The sequence below is a fragment of the Juglans microcarpa x Juglans regia genome, chromosome 6D (assembly GCF_004785595.1).
Source record: "Juglans microcarpa x Juglans regia isolate MS1-56 chromosome 6D, Jm3101_v1.0, whole genome shotgun sequence".
NCBI classification, from domain to species: Eukaryota; Viridiplantae; Streptophyta; class Magnoliopsida; order Fagales; family Juglandaceae; genus Juglans; species Juglans microcarpa x Juglans regia.
In genome coordinates, this window is record NC_054604.1 from 36,665,616 (window position 1) to 36,690,018 (window position 24,403).

Sequence of the window (24,403 nt, forward strand, 5' to 3'; positions counted from 1 at the left end):
TCACGTTGGAATAGGGCAGGATTTTTTCCAAGCACTAGTTGAAATTAAGGCCCATAGACATGCGTTCAAATCATGATATAAGTATTTTTGATAAATTATTTATTATAAAAATGACTAAAAATAAATTCATTTTAACAGAAACAACCATTTTTATAAAAAATAAGTTGCATGAATATAATTAAGTAGTGGTACGTTATACGTACTTATAATATCATATATCGTTCAGAGGAAAAAAGACCTTCGATCGAGCATTTTGAGCTTGCAGAACAGATTAAGACCTAATTACATGCACATTTATTAAATTTTCATAAATAGAAGCTGCGACACTTTCAACGGGGAATTAGCTGGGATAAAATAGAAACATAAACGTACTAAATAAGACACATGCATGCATATTGATCATCATCTTCCTTGAGCTGAAGGATCTAATAAATAATGGATGCCACTTCAGGCACATCTACTGGAAACCCATCAATCTCATCAATCCAAGCATTATTCTTCTCCTTTGCTGGATCAATGGTGCGCAATGCACGCCACACAGCACTGTTACACTTAAATCCTGACCCAAATGCAATCTGCCATGCCCGATCACCTTTCTTAATCCTTCCTTTGGCCTCACAGTACGCAAGTTCATACCACAAAGAACTACTAGAAGTGTTCCCAAACCTATAAAGAGTCATCCTCGAAGGCTCCATATGCCACTTACTCAGCCCAAGATTCTTCTCTAGCTCATCAAGCACTGCCCTCCCACCAGCATGGATACAGAAATGCTCCAAAGCCAACTTAAAGTCCGGAACATATTGTTTTATCTTCATTTTAAATACCTTTCTCCCTATTAAATTTGCGAGAAATAGGATTTGTTCAGACATGGGAAGGACCAAAGGCCCCAAAGATGTGATGTTGGTTTTAAGGGCTTCAGCAGCAACCGGCAATAGATCTCTAGACAGTGCTATCCCAACTTGTTTGTCTTCGTCTTCCTTTTGGAACACACATCGGTAACTCTTGTCATCTGCGCCTTTGTGGGTGCGTAGAGTGTGAATCAGTTGATACTTTGAACGCCGGCGATCAGATAACCGGTTGGATAAGAGAACAGCGGACGCACCCAGACGGAAGAGGCAGTTCGTAATGAGCATTGAGCGGTTATTGCCACCATACCAGTTGAGATTCATGCTTTCCATGCTCACTATTAGCGCATAGGAGTTGGGTAGGCCCTGTTACAGAGTGAGAGTAAAGCTAGGCCGGTTTTTTCAGTTTGTACAATGATAGACCAATGCCAAAAACACTTTCAATAAGACCACTTTATATGCAGGTTATTACTGTCAAGAAAGAAATATAATCCAAGCTAGCTTATCCATCAGCTAGTAGTACCTATGAGTCAAAGATATACCATCTCTAGCTAATTGTTTTGTAGAATTTCCAGGCAGCATGAAATCCACCTGAACATCTAATGTTATGTTTATATTTTAATGATTAAAATTAAAGGATCTCAACCAGAGAAAAGGCAAGTAATTTTTAAGAACTTTTTTCGTAGGCAAAGGCCATTTTAAGTAGAAAGTTTTTGTGCGTGCAAAATAGGTCAGAACAGCAGTGTTTAACAGGCAAAACTACTAGAGTATCATGAACTTAATTACTATACATTACTCTAACGGGTCTCGTATATCCATTATTTTTTTCTCCTCAATTTAGTAAGTAAAAGGAAAAATAAGATAAATTTATCCCAAAGCTTTGCAGAACATGCACACAAACCTGTAGCAAACGTTTGGCCAGGTCCACGGAAATAAGGCCCGCACTGCAGCCCATCCCACCAAGATTATAGCTTAAAATATTCCCACCGAGTTTGTACTGGTTCACAACCATGGCGGACAAGGACGGCGTTGGAGTGAACACGCTACAATTAACGACAAGAATTCCTATATCCTTAACCTTTATCTTGGTTTTTGCTAGCAACTGGTCTATGGCTCCGAACATCAGCATCGCAGCCTCCTTCCTAGCTTCCTCGACACTCACTGTAGCCGGGACTTCCATCAACGCTTTTGATCCATACGTCTGCTGGCCATAGCCTGACCTCTCCATTATCTTCTTTTGGAACGCTAAACTTTCTTCCGAGAAACTCCCAGTAAGCTCAGATCGTTTAATGAAATACTCTTTGGTGCACATCAGAGATGGGTCGGGCTTGAAACAAGCAAAATCCAACAAGTAAACTTGTCTAGGACGACTCATCAAGTAAAGGGCTGCAAGGAAAACCGTAGTTGCAGTGACTAGGGTTACTGATACGAGATCGAGCTCATGAAGGTGGCTAAACAAATGCTCGAAATCCTTGACAGATAGATGAGCTAAAGCTATGGTAATCAGTGGCACGACAAAGAGGTACATGACATTGGAGATGAAGTAGTGAAAAGCAAGCTTCCCGTAGTTGGCTGAATTTGGTTGCTTCGTGTCTAGCTTTTGTTTCTTCTCATCATACCCCATTGTGAAGACAAACTTAAACTTACCCTTCTCCTTCTTTTCTTCTTTTTTTGGTGGGTTTAGTGGCCCAAGCTTTGTGTCAATGTATACAAAAGAAAGTTGAGATGAAAAGGATCGAGCTGGTGTTTGATTTTGTATGGATGGAATGGCATGTAAAATAGGTTAGCCGAAGAACCAAAGCTCTAACATACTTAAATTAAGATGCCTCTAAACAAATATTGGATTTGCAAAAAAAGTTTAAAAGGAAGCTGGAGGCCGGAGGCTAGGAAAAAGAGAGAAATGCAAAGTAGAAGATGCTGAAATGCAAGTGTTGAGAATGCATGCATTTGGAATCATGTGAAGGGCTTTATTTATAGTCTTTTTTAGAGCATTCATGGCACTGCTGTCCATAACCTCGAAGTAGTACTACTACTGGCTGGCGCCCTTTCTCGGTCATATTGATAAGAGTAAAGGTAGAGGAAAGTTATTATAGTAGAATATATTTTATATTTATTGTATGATTATTTTTAATTGATTATTTATTTGAAGAGATGTGTAATTTAAATAATATTACATCATGTATATAAAATAAATACTCTTAATAATAACTTCTATCTATATTTATTCTATTAAAAATATTATTTTCACCCTCTGATATATCTGTACCCTTCGTTAAAATAATAACTTTTACGTGATATTGACAATTCAACCTGCATTCTTCCTGGCCTAGCTGCAGTGTGTACGCATGGGCCAGAAGTCTTCAGTACTATTTATTCCGGAACGGCCAACCATAAACCTTGCCTAGCTGCAAAAGCGAGAAACGCATTCCCTTCCCTCCTCTTGAATTTAAATCCACGTGTCCTGTCATCGCAACTCCAAATTGTGATCATCTTGTGTACGTGCACCACTCCGCACAATCAATGAAACTGACTTCAAGATTTTTTTTTTAAAAGAGTAATCCTAAGTAAAGTTGTGCATTTTGGAAGCATCGTACAGTTATTTTAAAAATTAATAAAATTAATTATTAAAAAATTAATTTTATTTTTATATAAATTTTTTATTTATTTATTTATTTAAAATAATTATACAGTACTTAAACACTCATAATTACAATTATCATTTCTACCTCTTTTAAAAATTAGATTATCTGTCTTGCGTGCATGAGGATGTTATAGTACCCAAGCTTCCTACTCATAAACGCGTACAGATACATGATCAGTTGTTCTGACTGAAAATTAAGTGGATTATTAGATCTCATGCATGTGCAGTGTGTATATATATATATATATGCAATTTAAGTTGAAAACTAAGTTGAATATGTGCAATTTAATAAAAAAAGATAGAAGTGGTAATTGAAAGTTTTTATATCGTGCACCATTCATATAGTATAATGATTTATTTTATAAGATTTAAATTTTAAAATTTATCTTTAAAATTAAATTATAGCATGTGAATGATGTTCGGCGTAAAATCTTTCAAATAAAATTATTCTTAAAAGAAGTACAAAATGTTTAAAACAAAATATTAGTAATATATATTATCTAAAACGTGTAATACAGAAAAACAAATTAAGAACGATGGTGAACGACGTACGTATAACGTAAACGCATGTAGTTTTTGCTTCGACTATATATTAATCAATAAAGAATTTTTTTTTTAGTTTTTCATCTGAATCTAATTTGTTTTACAATATCAAAATAGTCGATATATGTATATCCTTCAGTCCAAAATTAAAGAGAGACCAACGACGGGTGATCTCTGCACGTGTTTGATCTTCCATTGATTAAACTATTTTCTATTCATAATGTTGTTTTGTATTGTTGCTTTCATTTAAAAAGCCAAAAAACAAAACAAAACAAATTAAGGAGGAAAAAAAGACGCAAGCATACATATATGCATGTAGTACTGATTATTTGTTCTCTATTGATGTCCTCCTTGGGTCTTGACTGCAAAAGACTGGTCTCGATCTGCACCATAGCTCGCTAGCTATGTACTTGATCCTGATGATCTGCACATGCAATACGTACGTACATACCACCGACCGCCATTACTATTGTTCTGCACCATAGCTACTTATCTGCACCGTAGCTATTGCTCTGATCTCGATCTGCACCATATTATATCGCTCATGATCCTCCCAGCCCGCCCATTACATCTTCCCGGCCCGTACAAAACTGAAAGGGATATTTGAATCCCACAATTTTAATTAAGAGATAAAATCAAGAAGGTGTTGGGGTGTATATGAAGACTAATTTTAAAGTTAAAAAAGTATTTGTTAAAAATTAACTTGAGCCAAAGTTCGCTTGACATCACTCAACATATTGCTCTAGCGAGACACACTCACTCGACACTTAGCTTGAGCGAGACACAAATCATAGTGTTCACTTGACCTTTACTCGATACTCCGCTCAAGCTAATGTTCATTTGGTTATTCGTTGATGTGTATGTTTTGCATAACATTTCATAACAACTGGTATCAAGAGCCAATGTCGGATCTGAAGGAAAATGATGGCTGGAGATAAAGTGAATACACCAGGGATCGAAAAGTTCGACGGCACTGATTTTGGATACTGGAAGATGCAGATTGAGTATTATCTCTATGGAAAGATGTTCCACCTTCCACTGTTGGGAAAGAAGCCAGAGATCATGGCTGATGCTGAGTGGACTCTGTTAAATCAATAGGTTCTAGGGCTTGTTCAGCTGTCCTTGTCCAGAACTATGACACACAATGTCAATAAGGAGAGAACCACGATGGATCTTATGGCGACTTTGTCAGGTATGTATAAAAAGCCGTCTGCGAACAATAAAGTGCACTTGATGAAGAAATTGTTCAATCTAAAAATGTCGAATGGTATGTTTGTAGCCCAACACTTGAATGAATTCAATACGATCACAAATCAATTATCTTCTGTAGAAATTAAGTTTGATGATGAGATCAGAGAATTAATTCTGTTGGCATCTTTGCCAAATAGTTGGGAGGCCATGAGTATGGTTGTGAGTAGTTCAACTGGCAAGGTAAAAGTGAACTACGATGACATACGTGACATGGTACTTGTTAAAGAAGTACGTAGGAGAGATTAGGATGAGTCCTGGGGTTCAGGATCTACCCTGATTGTTGACAATAGGGGCATAAGACATGACAACTCAAACTCCAAGAGCAGTGGGAAGAACAAGATGAGATCTGAGCAGCAAATCACATGTTAGAGTTATGGCAAGCCTGGCCATATCAAGAGAAACTACAGGAATTAAGAAAGTTCTGATGATGATGATGTGAACATAGTGACAGAAGAAATTCATGATGCCTTACTTCTTGCAATGCACAATCCAATTGATAATTGGGTGTTGGATTCAGGATCTTCATTCCATAGCACCTCACATCGAGAAATCATGCAGAATTATGTTGCTGGTGATTTTGGAAATATGTATGCGACTGATGGAGAGGCATTGGATGTAGTGGGAGTGGGTGATGTGCATATCACACTTCTAAACAGGAGCGTGTGGACTTTACAGCAAGTCAAATATGTTCCAGATTTGAAAAAAAAAAATTATCTCTATGGGACAACTTGATAGCGGTTTTGTAATAGCGTTCTCTAAAGGAGCATGAAAGGTCACTAAGGGTGCACTGGTATTAGCACATGATAAGAGATCTAACTCTTTGTATTTAACATCAGGATCCAATGATGTGCAGGAAAATACAAGAGTGCAAAAAGGTAGGTTTGATCACGTTAACATTTGAGGAAGCCAAAGGGAGTCAGCTTTGAAGTTCCTCATGAAAGCCTAGGAAAGTTGGCTAAGGTTACCAAGATCTATTCGAGACCAGATACTCCTAGTGTAGTGGGAGTTGTGAGTTGCCCTGTGAATGTGCTGACCAAGGGCAATGTACATGAAAGGCTGAAGTCGGGCTTGACTTCAGTATGTCTTCTAGCTTGAAGACGGGAGTTGTGAGCTGCAGAGATGATAGGGCTTGGCTGGAAATAGTGGCTGGCATGTGGAGACCCAATCTCCAAGTGGGAGATTGTTAGGGTGTATATGGAGACTGGTTTTGGAGCTGAAAAAGTGTTTGGAGCAAAGTGTCGACAGTTGGCTCGAGCCAAAGTTCACTCGACATCGCTCGACATACCACTCGAGCGAAATCAAATCCGAGAGTTCGCACGAGTCCTGCTCGATACTTTGCTCGAGCGAGACACAAACCCTAATGTTTGCTCGACCCTCGCTCGACACTCCGCTCGAGCCAATATTCATTTGGCTGTTCGCTCGAAGCGCGCTTGATACTCCGCTCGAGCAAGGAGTCATTGTTAATGTCATGACATAAGATCCATAGTCCAAGTTTTAGAATAAACAATAAGGAGTATTATTGTTGAAAATAAACTTTTTTGTTTTATGCAAACTTGTGAATCGAAGAGCAATATTCATGAGATCAAACATCATTAATGTGATTGGCACCCACTTTCCAAGTAGTGTCATCCATCCAAAGTTCCACAAAGTCAAATTAATACGGATGGGTCTACGTGGCGTTCTTCGATCCCGATTTTAATACGGATGGGTCTACGTGGCGTTCTTCGATTCCTAAATCGGGATATGGATTTTTTTAGATCTTGAATTCTATTTTCAAACAATATTTCATTATTTACCCACTTGTATTTAGTTTGATGATTTTAGTTGAACCATGATGCAAACAAACCAAAAAAAAAAAGACAATTGTGGTCAAGAGCTCAAAGACGGGCAATTTTCCTGTGCAAAAATCGTTTCAATAGCAAATGATCTCAGTCAAAAAAGAATAGAAAGCAGTAACTAAATCGCTCTGGTTTGTCTCTCCCAAACTTGATATTTAAATTTTATTTACGCTAACAAATTTGGTTATTGGAGATTCCCTCACAAAACTCATTGGGATTTCCTAAGAAGCCCAATAACTACATACCTTGGGAATACAATTCACTGGAAATCACCTAACTGGCGTGGAACACCAATTACGAAGCCTGTCACAGGCATCGCTCATGCATCTCAATTTGTCAACCACAAAATATGTCGTCCGATATTGCAAGCATCCCAAGCCACCCATGTGCATCGGCCATGTATCACCAGCCTTCACCACACTCTAGCAGGATGGCTCAAGTTTACAAATCTCAAACTTGTAAATTGTATTACACTTGCCTAGATTGTTTTTCGTGAGAACTTCTAAAGACGCAGGACAATCAAACGGACGTTGAGGTCAGAAGACTACATGATCCTTTCCAAAGTTCGCCAAACAAATAGGCATGGAGGTTAGAAGACCACACAACCCTCTCCAAAGTTTGCCATCGAACGAGCATGGAAGTCAGAAGACCACATGACCCTCTCCAAAGTTCGCCAAATGAACAGGCATGGAGGTCAGAAGACCACATGACCCTCTCCAAAGTTTTCCATCGAACAGGTGTGGAGGTCAAAAGACCACACGACCCTCTCCAAAGTTCTCCAAATGAACGGGCGTGGAAATCAGAAGACCACACGACCCTCTCAAAAGTTAGCCATTGAAAACTTAGTTACACACTTGCGGTGCAAACGAATGGGTGTGGAGGTCAGAAGACCACATGACCCTCTCCAAAGTTCGCCATCGAACGGGCGTGGAGGTCAGAAGACTACACGACCCCCTCCAAAGTTAGCCAAATGAACCGGCGTGGAGGTCAGAAGACCACACTACCCTCTTCGAAGTTAGCCACTGAAAGTCGAGTTACACACTCACGGTACAAACGAACAGGCATGGAGGTCAGAAGACCACACAACCCTCTCCAAAGCCGAACGAACGGGTGTGGAGGTCAGAATATCACACGACCTTCTCCAAAGTTCGCCATCGAACAAGCATGGAGGTCAAAAAACCACATGACCCTCTCCAAAATTAGACACTGAAAGTCAAGTTACACACTCGCGGCGCAAACGAACAGGCATGGAGGTCAGAAGACCACACGACCCTTTCCAAAATTAGCCACTGAAAGTTGAGTTACACACTAGCAGTGCAAACGAACGAGCGTGGAAGTCAGAAGACCACATTACGCTCTCCAAAGTTTGCCAAATGAACAGGCGTGGAGGTCAGAAGACCACATAACCCTCTCCAATGTTAGCTACCAAAAGTAGAGTCACACACTCGCGGTGTAAACGAACGGGTATGGAGGTTAGAAGACCCCACGACCCTCTCCAAAGTTAGCCACTGAAAGTCGAGTTTCATACTCTCGATGCTACCAGAAAAGGCGTGCAAGTCAGCAGACCCCACGACCTTCATACTAATCTTCACCAACAAGCGCTGAGTGTTTACGCTCACTCCACAATCACTTCCAACGGGTTACCTTCTGGAATGAGCCATTAAACTCCACAACTGCCTTGCGCAGGTTTCTTTTGGGAACGAGTCGACTAGCTTGACAACCGCCTAATGTGGATTCAGGGAGTTGACGGGCTCTCTGACCACTTAAGCGCGGGTTACTACTAACAAACACCAACAATAAAACATGAACACAACAACAATTTATACCAAGGGACAGAAAATTCACTACTACCAACAAAAGCAAAAACGATCACAAAAATATACACAAAAAACCAATAAACAAAAACAGTCACTCTTCGCCGACAATGAACAATCTCTCAGGCAAACATTCACACAAATACACAAACTCTTACATCCATATCAAAACGGAAAAACGCCAACAAAATCACAACACGGGGCGAAATCCTCTAAGGCTACCGAAAACCAAAAATGATCACTGAGCACAGCTACTAGAATTGTTTTTTCTGCAGGTTACCTCCATCACAGTTGACTTGAAGATTTCCAAGACAACCAAAAGGTCAAGCCTCGTTCACGGTGTAGCCAACTGTTAGCTAACCAAAAGGAAATGGAGACACCCACACGCATTAACTAACATGGATCCTCGGCGGGGTAGGGGAAAACAAAAGCAATTAGGCGCCCATGAGCCATCAGGGTGAAAGGTAGGTACAATGAATGCAAAGTATTTAATTTCTCATGTGTCAAGACAAAGAAAATTAGCGGGGTCCAGGAAAGATATTTGAGGCCCACAATTTTAGCTAAGAGTTAAATTCAAGAAGGGATTCGGACTCCTAATGATGACTCAGACTCTTAATAAGATATAGACTCAAATTTCTAAAAGGAAAATGTTTCACAAGGTAAATTAGACTTTATCACTCCAAAGAAATAACCTCTATAAATAACCTACAGGAGGCAGCAAATTCTTCACTTGATTTATTGGTTACTTTATACACTTACTCTCATATTGCTATATTGACTTGGCATCGAAGTGTCCCAGGACAACCAGTGCCGCCCCTCTATTCATTGCAGGTCATCTATGTAGTTGATAGTGTGAAACAAATCCTTTACAAATACACACACACACACACACACACACACACACATATATATATAATGAAATGATCACCCTGGCCAGGCCTCTTCTATTCTTGTTCAAATTTTACTCTTGCTTTAGGGTTTAGGCGTTTAGATCTGCATGTATACGGTATACCACATGCGGTGTACGTACTTTATTATGCATGCATGGTACTTGATTCACTTAATTTTATAGACGTCACTACAAGAAAAACGAATTTTTATGATTAATTTATTGCAACCAAAAGACTATTCGTAACCAAAATTAGTTGTAAATAATTATTTTGCTAGAATTAACTGATCACAAAAACCTATTTTTCTTATAGTGCGTCTTTGAATCGAATTGTAAGAATATGTAATTTTGTGTCTTGTTTCGAATTCTAGGTTTTATTGTCGTGCAATCTTTAATTGGAGTAATATCAAATATTAAATAAATATTTCGTACCTATATATTTTATATATTTATTTTTTGGTACTAAAACTTAAAACTTGGATAATAATTTTAAAAGTACTTATTGATCAGAATTGCAATATAAATATTTGATTCGTTCTTGGTTCAATTGCACGAGGCCGTTCCATGACGAATATTAATTAATATATATATGAGTTCAGTCTATTACAGTCATTTTTGTATATTTTTTATATATTTTATTGATGTGATTAGTCAAAATAGTTATTTTTTATTAAAAATAATGATCCAATCAATCATATCAGGAGAGTAAAAAACAAAAATAACTGTAGATAAAATTTTTATTAATATATATATATATTGATATGAACTCACAGAAATAAAATTTTTAAGACTAGATCCACCTTAATTTTCATCATATATATATATATGTATATATATATGATCTGAAATGTCGAGATCAACATCGATCGATTAGCTGGCCAACAACGTCGGCCAGTATGGAAAGGTTAATTACTAGAAAATCTATATGCATGTTCTGAACATTAATGAACACGACTAGATCAAGTAGCAAACACTTGTACAATAATTAAGGCACACCATCCTCCAGTACTTGGGTATTGTTCAATGGATGCTCCAAAGGAAAGAAAAAGGATGGCATGCATGCCGTAGTTAATTTAATGATCACACCCAATCGCCCAACTACTTTATCTGACAACCATGCATGCAGCAAACACTCGTACCATATCAGATTAGAGAAATGCTTTGAATTCCGAATTCACCGAATTCGTTTTTTTTTTTTTTTTCTTTTAACTGAATGATTAAAAAAATATTTTTTAATAATGTTGTAAATTTTTTATTTTTAGAAAAAATGTTTATGATGATTAAAAAAAATATGAAAAAAAAGAAAAAAAGAAGAAAAAAATTTATACTGTTCGGTGAACATTTTCGGGACCCGTAGCAGTGCTCATCTGATTAATTCTTGCCGTCCATTGTCTAAAAAATAGACACTTGTCATTGGATTAACATGCTGCATGCATGGTCCTTATTCTCATACATATGCAATAACAATGCAACCTCTACATAATAAATGTTCTGGGCCTCCGGCCGGTTCATTCAAGAGATCAGAACTAAGACGTTATAACTCTTGTAAAATCAATTAGAAATAAGTAACGTGACACAATAAACTTCTTTACATCGTTGAATATTTTATTCTGTAAACCGACAACGACTCGATCGATCTAGCTAGCTGTACTAGGAGACGGTGTTGATATTTTGTTAATGTACCTTTTGTCGCAATTCATGAATCGTTCAGATTTACTACTACTACTCCATTCCAACTTTAGCCACTTTCATTTATTAACCCATGCACGTACGATCGATCGATATTTGCTGAGGAGAATATTAGAAGAAAACGACGGAAGAACGACTGATTATCATTATATATATATATATATATATATTATTCTCATCGTATGATTATTTTGGGTTTACATGGATGCATGGTGCATAGCATGGTCTCCTTTTATTGAAGGCATGCAGCAATATCACCCATGCAACTAATTTTATATTGTATAACGACCGGCGCTATATGTACAAAAACACGGCTACCATGCTGCATATATTAGTTTTTCTTACAGTAAATTAACTTTGTCCAGATGATCTGTACAAGCTAGAGAAAGGAAGAGTGTCAGTACTACTTATAGTAAGCAAAAGATCATAAAACACACCCAAAAAATAATAATAATAAAAGGGGTCAATATATATATCCATGTAGCAGGCCGTGATCCATAATTAATTATACGTGTCTAATTGACCTTTCCTAGTGGTTTCTGTATGTGGACTAGATCTGTCTTAATTACGTGCATGCACTCTCTAACAACTGAAGAAATACCTCTTCGATTGTAAAAACGGTGCATTTTATTTTTTCATCTTCTCCATCCATGGAACCGTTTTCTCCCCCTACCCCTACCCCTCCCCTCCCCTCCCCTGCCCTCTCTCTGGTTTGACGCCCTTGAGTGAGTCTTGTGTTGGTCCGTAGAGTGAATAATTGTTTGGTCAACCCTTGAGAGCCAGATTTATATAGAATTTGACAAAGATTAATAAGTAAAGCGAGGACCCGCACTAACTCATTACTCATTCCGTATATATTTGTTTGATTCACAACTTCATTGGAAGAAATCAACCTGTATAGATTTTCTCACATTCTTCTCATCACAGATTTTACCCTTCCGTTTGACAAATTTCCCAACTTACACAGTCACAAACCCAAGCACGAATGAAAAAAAAAAAAAAAAAAAAGAAGAGCTTTGATCTTAGATCTTACCTGGTTCGACATAGGTAGCAGCCGACGGAAGTTCACGGAAGGGCGGGAGAGATTTTGGAGGAGATTTGCTGAAAAAAGTGCAGACATACAAAGCCGATAGAGACCACTTTGGTTTTTTGGCTTTTTGGCTTTTAATTTTTTTTTTATAATATAAACACTAACATGACATTTTACCACATCAACAGTGTGCATATTCAGGCATAAATTTCACCTGTACGTAGCAGCTCCTTATTTTCACCTTCCTTTCCCCCAACCTCTCTCTCTCTCTCTCTCTCTCTCTCTCTCTCTCTCTTCTCTACTTCCGCCGATATGGTCACCCAGTTTCTATCCAACCTTTTCACTTCCATATAAAAACACCCTCCAAAAAGCTACGATCAAGTTGGTCATTCTCGTTTTGTTATCTTGTGCAGAAGCGGAGAAATAGGCTACCTGTCAATCTACAATAAACAACAAAATGATAATTTAAATTCATACAATTTTTTAATTTTAAATATCAATGGACCTAATTTTATTTATAGTTTAAGATTTTATTCCTGGTCCTAATAAACATCACATATGTTATGTGCAAAATATTGATAACTTAACATAAAAATTTTAAGTATAAATGGACAAATTTATATTTATATTTTTAGAATTCTTTTCTTGTTTACAACACATTATATACATGATTTGCATAATATTTATAACTATAATATAACGACTTACAAGAACAAAATCACAACTATGTACAAATATTTTTAAAATATATATTACAAGAGTGATAATTTTCAAACGGAATATTTGAAACATTCAACTTACTGTTTCACAAAAACCATTTCCCAAAACACAGAGACCATCAAAATATTGTTTCACAAAAATCATATTTCTTTGTCTTTTCTTTTACTCATATTCCCATAGTCCATTTTCTTTTCCCTTCTTTTTTTCTTCTTTTTTTTTGGGTCCATCAAAAGGGCTAGGGCAAACTCATAATCATCATAAGTATAATTCTCTACGACAGAGATGTTGTGCTCTTTTGCTTGGTCATTAGGGTCATTGTCTAAGCCTGCAGCAACTTTTATAATTCTGAATGGAGAATGGAAATGGAAACTATCACAATCAGATTTCAAGAAATCTTAGCAAGTAAATAGTAACATACAACATATTATCACATGCATATACAAGTAAACCACAAATAATAGCAATCTATAGATAAATGAATGCATGGAAATGAACTTGACATGAAAATTTTGAGATGTATGCGATTGACATTTATAATTGCCGAGCATCCCAACCTAGGTATCAAAGCAGTTGAATGAGTTTTGCTCCTGGTCTTTGTCGTCCCTATTCACACCAGACTTTAGCAGGTTCGCTGAATGAATAGCTATGTAGCCATATCATGCACCTCAAAATACACTTTACATCTAAAATTAACAAAGAGATTATTATTTGTTAGTATTCACATTTAGTACATTCTAATTTTTGCCAAAAATCTATGTGGCTACATGGCTATTCATTCAGCCAACATGTTGAACTCTAACCAGCTTGAAGAATAGCAAATGAAGAATGGAAGCAGCAATCTATAAAATAAGAAAAATACATAAAATAAGTAAAATTTATTTTTTAAGAATTTAATTTTTTATTACAATTTTATAATAATGTGTTTATTTTAAACTTATAAAGTACATTACTAAGTGTTAAATAAATTAATCATATAATTATAATATAAATTTTCATATGTTATAACTACAACAAAAAAATTTGAACAAATTGTAATACATTACAAATTTTAAAAGTTAAATTTGGATTAGTTATTAAAGTATGAATTAAAGGAAAAAAAATACTGGAAAGAAATAAAATTTATTTTTTTAAGATTTTATTTTACTATTACAATTTTATGGGCAATTGGTATATTAATTTAGGAAAAAATTTATCAAACTATTGGGTAATAGTTAGGTTAAAAATTATATTTAACACTTATGTATTTTCCGCATCTAATGCCGTTTGAAGCAAGAAAAGACCCTACTCTTTTTGTGGGCCTTTGTAGTGGTTTGTAGTGTATTAATCTCTGTGAGCCTAGCTGGTGAGTTGGGGGTTTGAGTGTATTTTATAGGGCCGAGTGTGTATAAGTTGAGCCCAGCACTTGTGTGGAATGAAAACCCCAAGTTTTCATCTCTTTCCTTCTTCCCCTGGATGCGCCACACAACATCTTCTACTTCTTTCTTCTATTTTCAATTTTTTTCTCCTTCTTCCTGTTGCCGATGCCGCCCACCTCCCCTAATCGAACCAACGCCACGCAGTGATTCTTCTTCTTCCTCTATTGCCACTGCATTTCCTTCTCTTCACTCTGAACCTCCATGGCCTTCCCCATGTTGCTCGGTTCCTCCCATTTTGTTGTGTGCTATCTCCTCGCTGCCGCGGCACGCGTCCAACGCCGTGTCTAATAAGTTGGAGTTATTCCTTCGAGTGGGCTATAGCTTTGATCTCAGACGGATGATTATTTCTGAGTTCAGCTCATGTATTATTTGGTCTTGGTCATAAATCATTTGGGCCAGTAGTAAATTCCTCATAAAATAAGGGACAAAATTGAAAAAAAATATGTTAGATGAAAATATTGTTCATCCAACATTCGAACTTATATATATACTAGTAAGGGCACACACATTGTGCCCAATTGCAAAAACATGGAAAATATTCTTAAATATAGAAATTTTTTGTAAAAAAATATAATAAGAAAGAGAGAAAATAACCTAATAATTGAGAGAAAATAACCTAATAATAAAATAATATAGATGCTAAATAAAGTAATATACACATTAATCATAATAATATACGTGCCAAAATAAAATTAGATAATCATATATCCCAACTATACATCTCAAAATAAAGTAACATATGCATCAACCATAGTAATATATATACATATATACATCCAAAAAAAGTTTGATACAAGTTTACGAAATAAAGTAAATTTTAGCAAATATCTTTGGATAATGATTGATTAGTGAATCTCTCTAGTCATTCCATCTAGTAAACACATTATCATTCTCTACGTGTGATACAGAATTCCATTCAGGGAGGAAAAATCAATCTCAAAGAGTATCTAATAAGAAAGTCCAATCAGCACTCTAAATTAAAACGCATGCAGTACCTCTTCAACTAATTTTATACTCATACTTCGAAACATATCTATTCGATCAAATTGGAATTACAAAATTATAGTGCTCCTCCATGCCAAACACATCCATTTGGTATGATATTGAATCTGATGAACCATTTGATATGTACTCTTTCCCCATCTCTACATCAAGGAATGAACTGAGTATATCATGATGTGTTTTATAAGGTGTGAACATGCACATATGTATGTAAACTGCATATTGTTTGGCATTCAGTTAGTAGGATGGAATGTAGCAGTCAAATACCTCAGAGGCACTTAAGTTCAAAACACAAAGACACACCACACTTTCATTACTGATATTACCTTTTTCCATTTCCCTTTATTTTTCTCAGCGACCATACATGGGAGTAAACAAAGTTAATTCTATCTGTAATTCCACCATGTCCACATATACTATCACCAAAATCCTGTAGGAAAAGGGGGACATATAACAAATGGTGTGTGACAACATCTTAGAAGCTTGATTGAATCACATAAATTTAAAAAGTATAAAGACAGACCTTGATTTTAAAGGCTCTTTTGAAACCACTGGCAAAGAAGCCTCCAAAAGGTGCTACAATAGATGGAAACAAGCCAACACAGAGATCCAAATCGAACAAATCTGTAAAACAAGACAACCAAAACATTGAACATGCCAAAAAAAAAAAAGATCTATTTTTTCACAAATCTACAAATCACGCAACCAAAAGATGCTACAACACAATCCATCAACACATATTGAACACTACAAATTTGAAAATCAAAAGATACACATCAGACAAACAAAAATAAAATTAGCCTCAATGAAATGGAAGGAAAAAAAACCAACATTGAAGAAAACAAACCTGAAGAGAGAAACATTCTTATGGAGAAAGGGGTGCTATTAGCTAGAGGTCATTTGCCTTAAATTTATACTTCAAACACATAAATATATAACATACTTTTAAATTTTAAAATTGATTTAAAGTTAATAATAAATAAATAATTCATAGGTAAATGGTGCAAAAAAAAAAATCTTTTCAAAATTATACATCTTAATAAATTATTAACAAGAAATCATTAACAAATGCCAAAAGAGAAAAAAATGTGTACAAACAATTACATATTTGTACAAAAATATAGAAATAGACATAAATATTCACAAAAGTTAAAATAGAGGAAATAAAACACTGTGCAACATTTAAATTCATCTCTTTAATTTTTTTATTTCCTTAAGAATTTTTTATGCTCTTCGCGGTAGCTAGATAGTCGCAATAAATAAGAATTCTCTGATGAATCAAATATTCTTGTCAGTAGAGTTGAGAATATATCCTCAATACCAATTTGCAAATATAATGTTCCTAAAATTTATTTTCCAAACCTCTGAACAAGTATTTTAATTTAGTAATATGGTTAGTAACTTCTACCAAATTATTAGACGTAAAATTTGCTTTGAAGTACCAAATTTTTCAGCATATTCACACCAGATTGTTCTACTTTGTAATTTGAGATAGTTTGGAGGAATTTTTAGAGAAAGTGGTCAGAATAGTGGTGAAACAGAACACAAAATTTTCTACCTTCCAAATCAAGCTGGCCAGATTAGGATTCAAAATGTGAAATGTCTAAAAGAATTTAAAGTTTGACATTTTTACATGCAGTAAGATCAAATAATCATTGATAAGGGCTATCTAAACCTGTACATGAATATCAGAAGTAAGCACACCATAAGAAACCTAATCTTATCACATGCATAGTATCTTATACAAAGAAAGATAACCAAAAGACAAAACTTCATCACAAACTGTACAAAGATGCTAGTATTAATAATAATATACATATATACCTGGTCAGACCCAGCATTCAGTAAAAAGCCTAACCACAGTACTAAGAGTTTATTGTTGTCTCAAGGACAATCTTTCTCATAAATTTCGCTTGCATATTTCCAGTTAATAACCTTCCGTATGTTATTCAGATAATTGGCTTTCACATCACGGTACTGCATCTGGAAAAAAAATCCAGTTTTAAGTAAGAATGAGGATGATTATTTCTGGTTTCAAGTTACAATCAAATGACAAAATCATACAAGAGACTTGCAGATCATTCTATATTTTGCCCTCGAAACAGCCCAGATAGATGCTCAATATACTCAAAGAAGCAATCCTCATACTGAGAGGTGAGCAGAAGCATTTATCATCATTGCTACATAGCAGAAAGAAAGAAAACAACATCTGAAACCATAAACAATTAAACATTACTACTCTTCATTTTAAATTTTGTCATCCACAATCTCATTTGTCGATGTGAGTTAGTTCATATAAAAAAATTTCATAAGATTCTTCTCTAATCCAATACGTTGAAGTTATGCAATGTGAAACAACCAAATTCAGACTATCAGCATCTTTCAAATAATAGCAGAAGCAATAAATTCACCTGCAGGTAGTATGCATGCTCCCAAACATCTATTCCAATCAGCAGGATCAAAGCTGATCCTCTAGTTACAAGTGGATCCTGTAAAGTTTTATGTCAACAAACATAATTTCAGTCACTCATGAAATCTAAAAAACAAGAAATAGAATATCTAATACACCTTGGAATCGTTGAAAAGCTGAGAGTACACTACGCTTACTAACAAATATTTCTCATTTCTTCATCCAGATTTTCTACCATCTAAAATGATTCAGTATTCACCATTGAATTACCATTTTCACATAAACGCGCACACAATAGCAAAAATGTGCTTAAAGTCTCAACTGCAAGTAGTATCAAACTACTCAAGCATATAACATACATCTATATTCTTTAAACAATGACTTAAACAGCATAGCTTTGATGACCATATCTGATTTGCAGTGGTTTCAACTGAGAGCTGCTTCTGCTCTTTATCCAAAGCAAGCCACTGTCTAGAATTCAATTAATTATATAGTTTCTCATTAATTGATTTTTGAGATCCATCCAATATATTCAAAATCTGATGTAACTCAGAGAATAGCTAAAAAAAGTTTTCGGAAACTTACAACCTATCTAGAGCCTTGCAAAGCAGCACATTCTACATTGACTTTTTGAATCAATGTGTCGAGAAAACCATACTGTGTGTCAATGGCTGAGCCCAAGGAAGGCTTTGCGGCTCCACGTAGTTCCTGTCATAACAGTTTCAGAAATGTAATCAGGGACCCACAAAACGACATCGAATGAAACTGAATAATGAATTGCTCACACAAGAAACCAAGAAAACAATAATGATAAGTAGACTTACTTTAATGGGTGAAAGATTTTTTCAAAAAATCGAGTGGTTTATATGACCTTTTCCACAAAGAATTGGCAAGAGTTAAATGCTTTGTTTGAGAATTCAAAATTTGTTGGCTTTAATTTTATCTCAGTACTAAAGCTGAGGATCTATTTATTTGAGTCCTTAAGTGAAATGAATTAGAGGTCTCATGAGTGAATGAATTCCACTACATGCATGCAGAGAGAGAGAGAGAGAGAGAGAGAGATGAAACCTCCACTATTAAATTTGATGGCGCTCTGAAGCCAGACGATGATGAAAGAATCAGCCATGGTGAGGGCGTGTTCAAGGCGAACGAGGGCTCTTGTGAGTTAATATCCTATGTGCGTGGTGGGTCTCATGAAGGATTTGGGTGTCTTGGTAGCTCTCTTTGTAGATCTGGTGGTTTGATGGTGATGATTTTTGGTGTTTGGGCACGTCTGGCCTTCAGTATTAGTATTGGGTGGTTTTTGAACGGAAGGTCGACAAAGGCGAAATAGAGACTGAATGGAGGCAGTGAGTGGCATCGCTAGGAGCTACCGAGAGTAAAAAGGAGAGAAATCAAAAATTATCACTCTTATACCAAGTGGCAAGCGGTGGGAAAATAAATTCAGACTCTGATAAGAATGGTGGAAAACAAAAAGAAAAAAAAAACAGAATCACAGGAATTGGAGAAAGAAGGAGATTTCGAGAACCTGAAGGATCGATGGCTATCGGCAAAAAGACAAGAAAAAGCTCTCGACAAGAAGACAAGACGCACCCAGAACCAAGAAACATAGACCGCAACCAAAGAAGATGAAAATCACTCTTATACCAAGCGACAAGCAGTGGGGAAAAAAAAAATTCTAAATCTGATAAGATCGGTGAAAGCGGTGGAAAAAAAAATTAAGAATTACAGGAAAGAAGAAGATTTCAAGAAGCTGAAGGATCAAAGGCTCTCGAGAAGAAGACAAGAAAAAGCTCTTGAAAGCTGAAGGATGGAAGGCTCTGGAGAAGAAGACACGAAAACGAATTGGAAATGGACGGAGTGGGTAAACAAGACGACAAGACACAACCAACAGATATGAGGGAGAGAGTGGGAAGACGAATTGAAAATGGAGGATAAAATCGAAAAAAATAGTGGACGACACATGCCTGCTTATTGGCACTTATTATATATAAGATAGTAGAAATATATATATATATATATTACCCAAAACTAATTTACTACAATAATATACGTAAGAATATTTCACATGCAGATCTTATTTTAACTGAAAACCACATCGCCCGGGGGGTGGGGAGCTTCAGCTCCTCCCACCTCCCAGACGCAGCTTTCTCCAAGTGTTTAATTTTTCAGCGGCGTTTTTTGTTTTGTTTTGTTTTTTTCCTGGTTAAAGAATGGAGAAGCTGTGTTTCATTTTTTTCCAGTAGCCAGCGACCACCATCCAACCCACTGCGAGGTCCCTAAGCCGCCAATCTTTCAGATTGCCGAAGGTTTCGCCAAAAGGAGTAGCGTGTGATCCATATGTATGGGTCAAAGTGCGCGAGTGGCCTCCACGCACCACTATACAGAGGGCTTTGCAGCCGCCACGCGCGGCGTTTCTGGAGTTAGTGATCTCGGAAGTGATATATTATAATATATAATACAGTGATATAATATTGTATTATATTGTAATATATAGTGATATAGTATTAGTATAACTACTAATACAATAGACTATAGTGATAATAGATAGTTATTTATATAAGATTTTAAAATTTAAAATTATATTCATTAGTAATTTATCATATAATACAAAATTATTTTACATATAATTATATATAAAAAATAATATATAATATAAAATTTTTTATACAACATAAAAAATTAAAATATATATAAATGAACCGGTTTGGTCCGGTTTTAGAAAAAGGAAAATCGGAACCGGGTTCATTTCGATCGATTTTGAGAAAAATTAAACCAGTACCGGATTGAATCGAACCTGGTACCGAACCAAACCCACCCGATCCGGTTTACCGGTTTATCGGTTTTTTTGTTTACCCCTAGTAAAAAGAAAAAAAAAATTAAATAGTAAAACAGTAGTAAATAAGTTATAAGGGGATCTTTATCTCACTTCATTAGACATATGAGTAATACTACATACAATTGTGGAATGATAATGATAAGGTTAGTATGAAATGCTGACTAAATCCATAGTTGATCGATTATATATATATATATATATATGTATTTTAAAAAAAATTCTTAATAATTAAAGAAGTGATAATTAATGAATTTATGTATTTTTATTTTTTTAAAAAATATAAGAAAATAAAAATGTACATGACGTTCCCGAAACTAATTTACTACGATAATATACGTAAGAATATTTCACATGCAGGTCTTATTTTAAGGGTTATCTGTTAATTATATTACAGAGAATTCACGAGTTAATCGTGATCTCATGTAAATTACTAATATATATTAACATTAATGATAAATATATAGAAATCTTTCCTGGGCCAGATGGCCTAGATCATGATCGGGCTTGGCTGTTGTTGCTAGCTAGCTTTTGTGCTGTGTCTTGAGATGCAATTAAAGGCGAGCTTGTGGTCTTGGTGGGGGATCAAGAAGCCGGGCCGTCATCTCTCGTTGTAATTAATACAGTGTTATTTGGGCCTCATGCAGCGGCGGATAATGATATGCATGGTTGGTACATATACATATATATGGAGAAGAAAAGAAAAATATCAAAGCATCCCAATTAATTGAGCCGTGTGAGGTTTTATTATTTATTTATTTTCCATTTCGAGAGTATTAATTGACGCGAGGTACTAATTCATGTACACTTTTTTTTTGGTTAACTAATTCATAATTTTCAAGATATGTTTCATACGAATCCTAACCTATGTACAATTTCTTTAGGTTAAAAGTAAGGATCATGTGCATGCATGCTCATATGACTCACTTTTAAACAAGCTTGGCTTCTATTAATTAACGTGGCGAGAAAAATAAAAAAAAAAAGTGACACTACAACAAAAATTTGTTTTGGGGACGATTTTTGTTTCGTCCCTAATAAAATAGCTATTGGAACAAGCTAAAATAAAAATTTAAATGGATATTATATATGGTCGAATGAGAATTTGACGCGTTAAGTGACAAAATTTAGCAGGACATTGAGTCACAGTTCGAATGTCAAAGTTAATCAATATCTGAACAGATATTATATATGATCGAACAAGAAATTGGTGGGTTAAGTCAATAAATTTAGCATGACATTGACTTATGGTTCGAACATATTATTATCTCGTTCAAATGAATTCGTTAATCAATGTTTGAACGTAAAATAAAGAGTTCTAACAGAGATTTATTGCAAAAATATCTAGAGGGAATGGAGAAACGTTCAAACGTGATATAATTATGGATAAATACCTTACTTAATTATGGATAAATATTTAATCTATATAAAAATTAGCAATTATATAATAGGAATAATAGAAATCAATAATTAATTTAGATAAGGAAAAAATAATTTAATTCATAATTAAATTAAATTTACAAAACACTAATTACATATTGTCCATAAAAAAAACAAAAAATGTAAATAAAATATACAAACTACTAAGATCTCAACTCTCTGTACATATCTTCGACTGCAGCTAGGTGTGTCTCTAACTGGGTCAGTCGAGTACTGGTCGTGGATTGAGTCGCAGAAATGGCATCAATCTTTGTACGTAAGCTAGAGATGCTAGCATTATTCTCTGTACGTTAGTTAGAGATACCAGCATTAATCTTTGTACATAAGTCAGCCATGACAATATAGATCTCTGTATGCACTGCATCAATCACTGCTGATGTTTGTCTGTTGATCTCTGCACGTACTATATATGTCATCTCCTCACGAGTAGCTATGCATGATGCCTCAACTTGCGTGGATGTATCACCGACCGATATTCCACTATCTCCCGGGTGTGCATCTCTCTGAGTATTGACCGGGTAGGACCTCGACATGTAGCAGAAATAATGTGAGCATGATCCTGAATAACAATATATCCGTCGTAATGTATCGGGCCTCTAATTGAATCCTATCGAATATATAACCCACTAGGTTGATAGGAACTTCACAAACGATGCGTATAATAAATTTCGCCCGATCCATGACAACCTCTGTCTTATGCTGTCGAGGATCAAGGTTGTTGGCGATGATCAAGTTCATGATTTTGAAGAAACTAGATAGATATGCCTATTTGATGTTCTTCGTTCCATCATAGGGAGGAGCATTTGGACCAACAACAAACTGCCTCACCTTATGATCAGAGAGGCCATCAAGTTTATTTGTATAAGATCCCTCATTGTCACCAGTCTCCCCATCACCTGAAGCTGGAGACTCTCTGGGCACCACATTCGAATATGCAATGCGCAATTAAGGAATACCAACAAAATCAGCGAGTCTATCTGCTGAAAACATAATTGAAGCCCATCGGATCGAGATCGTGTTTGCCCTTCTATCATCTGTACTGGCACTACCGAGCTCTTTATAGAACTTAGAGACGATGTCAATATAAGAAACAATATCCCATGTTTCATCCTTCTAGTCGAGGATTGGTGTCCAACCACGATCAATAAAAACTGATGTCAAGGAATAACCCTCCCAAATAAGAGTCAGAAAGTCATAAATCTTCACCTAAGGCTCTAATAAAATAGTTATCTCTCGAATTATTTTGATAGAAGGTTACCCTGGTTAGCTACGCTTGCATTCCCTATAAGACATTATCAACCTAAAATTTAAAAAATAAAATATATGTGTGACATTAATTATAAAATATAATACATGACTATTCACAAAATTATATACTACTTAAAACAATGAGAAACTATTTTCTGTTATACCGTTTGATCAAATCCCTAATTGTTCGAACGCTATAATTTTTACAATACCATTCGAACGTGAAACATATATGTTCGAACACTAAAATTAAATTCAGTTTGAACGTATGGTGAACTAATCAAATGTTCGACATTTGAGTTCCTACTGTTTGAATGCATACAAACTCGTTTGAACATTATATAGATCAAATTCAGTCATGGCTGAGTCAACTTAATGGCCATGAAAACAAAAGGAATCCACTAATTCCTTTCGTTCTTCCACAAATAACAAGTACATAACACTCATTTAACAGCCTACGGTGGATTCCCGACCATTGATGGAAAAATCAAGTTTTCCTATTTTGTACAAATAATCGAATGAAACCTATATAAATCAACCATTATTCGAATGTAAGGATTATACCTCTTGAAAGTAATGAGTCTTCGAAGGTGGCAGTGACGACAGCGGCGGCAACAACGATGTTCGCCTGAGTTGGGTTATGTTCAAAATTTTGAATGGTTGTTATGAGGGCGACAGTGGCATTCAAAAGCCTCCCCCGATACCTTATATGTACATATCCGTTCGAATATTATGTTATACGTTCGAACGGTTTTGAGACTATCATACTATTCGAAAAATAGTATATACTGTTCG

The 24,403-nt window shown here is 35.7% G+C and overlaps 1 protein-coding gene, 1 long non-coding RNA gene and 1 pseudogene across 2 annotated transcripts; all 3 read right to left on the reverse strand.

Annotated features, from left to right (window-relative positions):
- Nucleotides 1-271: 271 nt before the first annotated feature.
- Nucleotides 272-2,798, reverse strand: LOC121235986 (3-ketoacyl-CoA synthase 20-like). The gene is made up of 2 exons (XM_041132458.1): nucleotides 1,747-2,798; nucleotides 272-1,211 (listed from the first exon to the last, which is right to left on the reverse strand). The coding sequence occupies exons 1-2, from the start codon at nucleotides 2,467-2,469 to the stop codon at nucleotides 426-428; spliced, it is 1,509 nt and encodes a 502-aa protein (XP_040988392.1). The 5' UTR covers nucleotides 2,470-2,798; the 3' UTR covers nucleotides 272-425.
- Nucleotides 2,799-15,772: 12,974 nt separating this feature from the next.
- On the reverse strand, nucleotides 15,773-16,409 carry LOC121235970. The gene is made up of 3 exons (XR_005934634.1): nucleotides 16,201-16,409; nucleotides 16,042-16,107; nucleotides 15,773-15,820 (listed from the first exon to the last, which is right to left on the reverse strand). It is a non-coding gene; the product is annotated as an uncharacterized LOC121235970 (long non-coding RNA).
- Nucleotides 16,410-17,561: 1,152 nt separating this feature from the next.
- Nucleotides 17,562-22,893, reverse strand: LOC121235592 (annotated as a pseudogene).
- Between the last annotated feature and the right edge of the window lie 1,510 nt (nucleotides 22,894-24,403).